This window comes from Callorhinus ursinus, unplaced genomic scaffold (genome assembly GCF_003265705.2).
Source record: "Callorhinus ursinus isolate GAN/ISIS: 27379988/994484 unplaced genomic scaffold, GSC_fseal_2.0 scaffold108, whole genome shotgun sequence".
NCBI lineage: Eukaryota > Metazoa > Chordata > Mammalia > Carnivora > Otariidae > Callorhinus > Callorhinus ursinus.
In genome coordinates this window covers 239,593-246,877 of record NW_027397170.1, presented here as the reverse complement: position 1 = coordinate 246,877, position 7,285 = coordinate 239,593, and the positions used below count along the sequence as shown (strand labels likewise).

Below are 7,285 nucleotides of genomic sequence, written 5' to 3'. Positions count from 1 at the left end.
GAGACTCCTGGTTGTGGGCAGTCATTTCATGACCCCTCAGTTCCATCTCTGGGGAGGGCAGCCTGTACCGACTGCTCTCCTGAGTTCTTGATGTACCAGAGGACTGGTCAGAGGCCACATAGCTCATGGTGGAAGGTGCTGGGCACTGTTGTGGCCAGAGAGTGGGAGTGGGGGATTCTTCCTGACTTCACCTGCATTTCAGTCTGGGGTTTACTGCTCCTGGAGTTGGTATAAGATTTTGGAAACGGGACCCAAAGGAGTTGTTCTGGAGCTGGGACCTCCTCGGAAGGGAAAGCACAGCCTCTGTCACACGCAAGAACCCAGGCCACGGGGCTGAAGGTTGAGAGGCTGGAAGCCAGACTCTGACACCCCTGGATGGGGACCCGGCCGGTCATTGCTCCCCTCGGAGCCTCTGTATTGTCCTGTGTGAAACGGGCTGGGCCGCCAAGAGGACCCAGTGAGGCCCCCAAAGACTGTAAGCTGTACCACCCTCAGTTAGGTGTTCTTAGGACCGTGGCCCTGGGGTGTGCACTGGGACCCCAAGGTCCTCTGGAGTTCAGGAGCTCACAACCCCTTAATATCTGGGGGGGGGATTGTTGGTTCTATTATTTTGTTTCCTAACACAAAGTCCCTTCCCAAAGCCTCCTGTCAGGCCAGAAAACCAGAGTCTCCAGCGGGGGCGTGGTGGTGTGCGTAGCAACTATCCGGCACAGAAGGAGCAGGCCTCCTTCTCAGGGTCAAATAAAGAGTGACTCACCCCAGACCAGCCCTGGCGGCTACAACCTTTGTGAAAGCCCAGCCGCACCCTGCTTTCATGGCCTGCCTTGGGTCATGCCCGCCTCCTTTCCCTTTTGGGCACCTCGGGTCCACTTGCAGGTCTGGTTCACTAGTTTAAACAGCCTCAGGCTGGCCTTCCTGAGTGGCTCAGGGCTGCTCCTGGTGGGTTATGGGGTATGTAGGCGGTTTCCTGCCCCCCCTGCCCCCCCGCTCCTGGGTAAGTGGGTAGCTGGAAGGCAGTTTATTGGGGACTGGTGTCAGAGGCTGGGACAAGTCTTCCTTTAGCTACAGGTGACCCAGGTGATGATGTGCAGAAAGGAGGGCTGAGATTTCACTGGGGGAAACTGAGGCCTGTTGCTGCCCCACCTCCCTAACACCGTCTCAAAAGGGCTTAGGGCCTCTGTCTTGCGACTGGGTGACTGCTCTGACCTAAGGAACCATGGGGACAGTTCTGGGGAGGGGTGAGGTCCTTGGGGACAGGAACTGGGGTGAGGCACAGGCAGTGTCTGGCAGGGGGCCTGGCCCTCCCAAGTGCAAAAAAAAAAAAAAAGCGTGGGTGGACTTGTTGAGCAGGGTGAAGAGCAAGGCTGCGGGCTGTGTGTAGAGAGGGGGGCTCCTTCCTATTATTGAAGCTCTTCACTTTGTCGGAGAGCACCCTGCAGGGCCTAGCAGTCCACTCATTGATCCAGGTACTAAGACAGGACCCTGTCAGGCTCCAGGATTCAGTCTGACACCCTCCTTCCAGATGCTCACAAGGAGGGAGGGATCCCATCCCATTTTTGTCTCTGGGTGGCAGGTGCTAAATGTCTCATGGGCAAGTTATTTGCCTCCTTCAGGCTCAGATTCCCCATCATAATTTCAGCAAATCTGTGTTGAATGAATGCATGATTTGGGGGCTGGAGGTTGGGGTTGTCCTGGAGGGGGTGGGCGGTAAGAGGCCCCCAGTGGGGGCCTGCCCCAGGTGGGGTCAGGCTTGAGCCTGGGGTTGCCTGCAAGTCTTTTACAGTCCAGCCGCAGAAGCCTGCAGAAGCCTCCCTGCAGCTGTTCTCAGGAGCCTATGGTCACCCCAGGGCTTTGTACGGCTCCAGCAGGGCAGGGCAGCTTTGTCTCAGGAGGCCAGTGGCCAGATCACCCTCCTCTGGGGGACTGAGAGGAAGTCAGGGTGTGGGTGATCCCCAAGGGGCAGGCTCTGAGAGGCTGTAACTCCAAGTGGGGTGTAGGAATCTCCTGAATGTATTGGAGGGAAGTGTTTAGCTCTGACTCCCAGGAAGGGGCTTCAGAACATAATCCCAGAGGGGATGGGGGGTTGAAGGGAGGACAGGGTGTAGGAGTCTACTCCCAGGACGGCTGAATTCCTGGGGGGTTTCAAGCCTGGGTTAATCTTAACAGCTTCACGGGGGAGGGTCAGAATGTGAATGAGGGTGTCTGTGTGTGTGATGGGGGTGAAGAAAGGAAGGAGTGTGCTAGGAGGTGAGGAGGTATGCAGTCGGCGCTCCGGGACTCCGGAGTGGGCTGGGGTGGGGCAGTTCCCCGCGCGGCCGCAGCAAGGAAGAGCTGAAGGGAGAGCCACCAGGAACTGACCAATGGGGACAGTGCCCGTGTTTGCACCCAGGAGCCTGCAAGTTCCTCGGGGCTCGGATATCCGCCCCATCCCCTCCCACCTCTCCCCTTCTCCCTCCTCCTCCCCCGCCCGCCCCGGGCATAAAAGGCTCCAGGTGAGGCTCTCGCCACTCCTCTCGCCCACCGCTGCTCCTCTGACCAGTGTCGTCCGAGTCCTCCTTCGCCATGACTTCCTACAGCTATCGTCAACCGTCCGCCACCTCGTCCTTCGGGGGCCCGGGCGGCGGCTCCCTGCGCCTCGGGGCGGGAGGTGCCTTCCGCGCGCCCAGCATCCACGGGGGCTCGGGCGGCCGCGGCGTGTCTGTGTCCTCCGCGCGCTTCGTGTCCTCGTCCTCCGGCGGCTACGGCGGGGGCTACGGCGGCAGCTTTGCCGGCGGCCTGGCCGGGTCCGACGGGCTGCTGGCGGGCAATGAGAAGCTCACCATGCAGAACCTCAACGACCGCCTGGCCTCCTACCTGGACAAGGTGCGCGCCCTGGAGGAGGCCAACGGCGACCTGGAGGTGAAGATCCGCGGCTGGTACCAGAAGCAGGGGCCCGGGCCCGCCCGCGACTACAGCCACTTCTTCAAGACCATCGAGGAGCTGCGGGACAAGGTGGGCGGCGGCCCATTTGCGGGAGGTGCACCTGCCGCGCAAACCCAGCCCCGCGGGCCGGGCGAGGCCGGGGGAGGGACGGCAGCCACCCGAGCCACCACCGGCGGGGCGGGAGCTAGCCCGTTAGGACGTGGGAGGGCCGCAGGGTGGGGCAGAGAGCCGGGGGCAGGTAAGGAGGGGCAGGGCGGTGGGGCAGGAAGTGGATGTCCTGGTATCGGGAAGGGGGCGGGTTAGTGGGTGGGGTGTGCAGAGGCGGCGGGGGCGGGGCTGGTGGGCGGGGAGGTCTGGGAGGGGGGCTCCGAAGGAGTGGGAGGAGATAGGACGAGGCTGTGAGCTGCCCAGAGGTCTTGGTCCGGGGCCGCGGTGGCAGCCCGGAGACAAGCAAGAATTTGGCCTGAGAGGAATGCAGTCCACCCCGCGCCAAACCTACCCTCCGCTGCCCCCGGCATGGGCCCCTCCGCATTCCTTTTCTCTGGTGGGGCAGGTCTGGTTTCCATCACGCTCAGGCTGAAACCCCTCCTGCCCCGCCCAGGGCGGGGGGCCACACCGTACTTAGGAACTTATAGGAAGAATGAGAAGGGACATAGGCTAATGGCCTAAGGACCTGGTAAAGGCAGGACATACACGCGGGGGACCGCCCCCCCCCCCCGAACTTTTCGGCAATAGTTCTCTGTGGGTGGAGAGTCCTGGGGTTGGGGGTGCTTGAGCCATAAGTCTAACAGGGAGCCCCTAAGGGCATGCAGGGTGGGGCTTGGTCTCCACCCTCAGGGAAAAGCTGGGAGTTCTGCCGGGAAGAAATGTTATCAGAAGCCAGTGGGACCTTTAACGATCCCACCTGCTGGGGCTCCAAACACGCCGCTCCCCACTACGTGGCCCCGTGCCTGCCATGTGGCCCGCATGGTACTGGGTGCCAGGGGCATAGAGCAGAAAGACCAGACCTGTGGACAAGGAGGGACAGCTAGAGTTGTAAACAACAAAGTAGAATACTGCTTACACACTTTAAAAAAATTGTAACCTAACAATAAGAAATACATTTTACCATGTACCTTCACCCATTCTCTTTCTGTTATATACACACCCAAAACGGAAGCAAAACTTTATTTATTTATTTAAAGATTTATTTATTTGAGAGAGAGAGAGAGAGCGAGCAAGAGAGCAGGGTCAGGGGAGGGAGAGAGGGAGAGGGAGAGAGAGAGAATCAATCCTCAAGCAGACTCCCGCTGAGTGTGAAGACCTGTGCAGGGCTCCATCCCAGGACCCTGAGATTGTGACCTGAGCAAAAAAATTGAGTCAGCTGTTTAACCAACTGAGCCATCCAGGCGCCCCAGCAAAACTTTCTTGAAATAATTCTTACCGTACTGTGGGTGATCTCTTCTCATATTTTATATTCTGTTCAGGTTCATTAAGAAACTATGCAGGGGCGCCTGGGTGGCTCAGTAGGTTAAGTGTCTGCCTTCGGCTCAGGTCATGATCCCAGAGTCCTGGGATCGAGTCTCGCATCGGGCTCCCTGCTCAGCTGGGACCCTGCTTCTCCCTCTCCCACTCCCCCTGCTTGTGTTCCCTCTCTTGCTGTGTCTCTCTGTGTCAAATAAATAAAAATAAAATCTTAAAAAAAAACCTATGCAAATTATCTCCCAGTACAATGACTAATGAGTCATGACTTGCTCTTTGAAAAACATAAACCCAACTACCTAAACAATGGTGTGAATATGGCCGTCACAGCAGAGGGACCTCAGATGGGGGTGAACTTGGACAAGAAATCCTGAGCTTCATTTCCCGCCTCTATAAAATAGGCATACCCACTGACCTGGCATGAAAGATGAGGTGCAAAGTGCTTGTCACATAATTGATGCTCAACAAATGGGAATTCCCTTTCCTGAGGCCGAATGTGCTTTGAATGGGGCTACAGACAAAAGTACTCCAACACGGCATCTGGTTTGCAGATCACTAGGGTCTGCCTCCCCTAAGACCATTTAGAGTTTCCCTGGGTACAGGTCTCAGACACTTTCCTCCCAGACTTACCTCCATGCCCTCCCACACCCATGCCCTACCCCCTGGCTCAGCGTCCCTGACAATGGTTTCTCCTGCTCCAGCTCCTGGGCATGGACTGATTCTAAGACCTCCCAGAGAGCAGCCCAATGGACAGCTGAGACATGGCTGGGGCTTTGGTCTCTAGTGGGTAGAGGCATACTCATTTGCTCTCCTCTCTTCTAGGAAGAAAGGGGGTGGGCAGTGCCAGTATACTAAACTGGTGCCAACTTCCGGCCTCTTATCTTCCAGATTCTTGGTGCCACCATCGAGAACTCCAAGATTGTCCTGCAGATCGACAATGCCCGTCTGGCTGCAGATGACTTCCGAACCAAGTGAGTATGTGTTTGCCTCGGGGGGCTGCAGAAGCCAGGACAGAGAAGGAGAGGCAATCCCAGACCCTTTGGGGGGGCTCCGTGCAATGAGGGGGACTAGACTCTGTCCTCACTTACCCCAGCTGGCCTGAAGCAACCCTCTCATGGACTCCTGAACCCTGGGGGAGATGGGGGAAGTCTTCAGGGGTTCAGAGGAAATTCTGGTCTGACTACACCTATTTCCTCTGAAAGGTTTGAGACGGAGCGGGCCCTCCGCATGAGCGTGGAGGCCGACATCAACGGCCTGCGCCGGGTGCTGGACGAGCTGACTCTGGCCAGGACCGACCTGGAGATGCAGATCGAGGGCCTGAAGGAGGAACTGGCCTACCTGAAGAAGAACCACGAGGAGGTGGGTTTCAGGCTGGGCCTTCTGTCCATCCCACCCCAACTTCCCAGGGCTAAGGACACTTTTTTATCCTCCTGTATCCTCTTGACCGTGGTCACACTTGCTGTACCCTTGATATGGCCCTGGGTGTGGAGCGGGGCTCCCAGGGCTCCAGCAGGGGATGGTGGCCACCTGGTCTATCTCTCGGTGCTGGCTCCGAGGTCTGCACCTGAACCAGCCCCTTTCCCATCTGGGGGGTGAGGGAGTGACCTGGCCCAGGCCCAGCAGGCTCTGGGCTCTGACATGCCCATCTCTGCTGTGTCTTTCCAGGAAATCAGTGCCCTGAGGGGCCAGGTGGGTGGCCAGGTCAGTGTGGAGGTGGATTCCGCTCCGGGCATCGACCTTGCCAAGATCCTGAGTGACATGAGAAGCCAATATGAGGTCATGGCTGAGAAGAACCGAAAGGATGCTGAAGCCTGGTTCACCAGCCGGGTACGTAGGGGGAAGCAGGTGTCCTTTGGAGAGGTGGCTTCATGCCCTCACGCAGAGGTCTGCCTCACTGCTTATTCCTTCTGCCTGCTCTCTTCTTGCAGACCGAGGAGCTGAATCGGGAGGTGGCTGGCCACACAGAGCAGCTGCAGATGAGCAAGTCGGAAGTCACTGACCTGCGGCGCACCCTCCAGGGTCTGGAGATCGAGCTGCAGTCTCAGCTAAGCATGGTCTGTACCCCCTGCCCTGTGGGATACACACTGGTGCCCTCACAGCCTTGTGCAGTCTGGGCCATGGCTGTGCCTTTGCCCTCTCAGGAACCAGTCTCCACTGAGTCTCTTTCCCTCTCCCTGCCCTCAGAAAGCCGCCCTGGAAGGAACACTGGCGGAAACAGAGGCCCGCTTTGGAGCCCAGCTGGCCCAGATCCAGGCTCTGATCAGCAGCATGGAAACCCAGCTGAGCGAGGTGCGTGCCGACACTGAGCGGCAGAACCAGGAGTACCAGCAGCTCATGAACATCAAGTCGCGGCTGGAGCAGGAGATCGCCACCTACCGCAGCCTGCTGGAGGGCCAGGATGCCCACTACAACAACCTGCCAACCCCCAAGGCTCTCTGAGTCCAGCAGCCTCCTGGGTTTCCTGCACTCCTGCAGAGGAGATCCCCTGGGTAGGGCCATGGGAGGGGAGGGACCCTACCCCTGGTTCTTCCCCTTGACCTGCCAATAAAGTTTTATGGCTCAAGGAAGGATGTTGGGTTTGTTTTTTCGGCCCATAGAGATGGTTCTGTTTTGGTTTTATTTGGATCAGACTGCACCCTGTCCCAGGAGAGGGAAGAGAGGGTGCTCACCAACTCCTACTGGTAGGCCAATTCCTGTTTGCAGAACTCTAAGTTTGTCTAACCTGTTCCTTAAAATAAGCTTGTGAAACAAGCATTGCTCCCCCCTCCTTTCTTTTAAAGATTTATTTATTTATTTAAGTGAGAGAGAGGGAGAGCTCGAGAACAAGCGTGCACGAGTGGGGCGAGGGGCAGAGGGAGAGAATCCCCAAGCAGACGCCCCGCTGAGCGTGAAGCCCAACGCA

The 7,285-nt window shown here is 57.9% G+C and overlaps 1 protein-coding gene across 1 annotated transcript; it reads left to right on the top strand.

Annotated features, from left to right (window-relative positions):
- The first annotated feature begins 2,472 nt into the window (after positions 1 to 2,472).
- KRT19 (keratin 19) lies at positions 2,473 to 6,943 on the top strand. Its single transcript, XM_025861877.2, has 6 exons — positions 2,473 to 2,991; positions 5,272 to 5,354; positions 5,586 to 5,742; positions 6,049 to 6,210; positions 6,312 to 6,437; positions 6,568 to 6,943. Exons 1-6 carry the CDS (start codon positions 2,563 to 2,565, stop codon positions 6,820 to 6,822), a joined length of 1,212 nt encoding a protein of 403 aa, XP_025717662.1. The 5' UTR covers positions 2,473 to 2,562; the 3' UTR covers positions 6,823 to 6,943.
- Positions 6,944 to 7,285: the final 342 nt, after the last annotated feature.

Excerpts from the sequence above, each read along its gene's own strand:
- KRT19 (XM_025861877.2), top strand. The coding sequence starts at position 2,563 with ATGACTTCCTACAGCTATCGTCAACCGTCCGCCACCTCGTCCTTCGGG. Across the intron at positions 2,992-5,271 it reads TCGAGGAGCTGCGGGACAAG|ATTCTTGGTGCCACCATCGA; the intron begins GTGGGCGGCGGC and ends CTTATCTTCCAG. Across the intron at positions 6,438-6,567 it reads TGCAGTCTCAGCTAAGCATG|AAAGCCGCCCTGGAAGGAAC; the intron begins GTCTGTACCCCC and ends CCCTGCCCTCAG.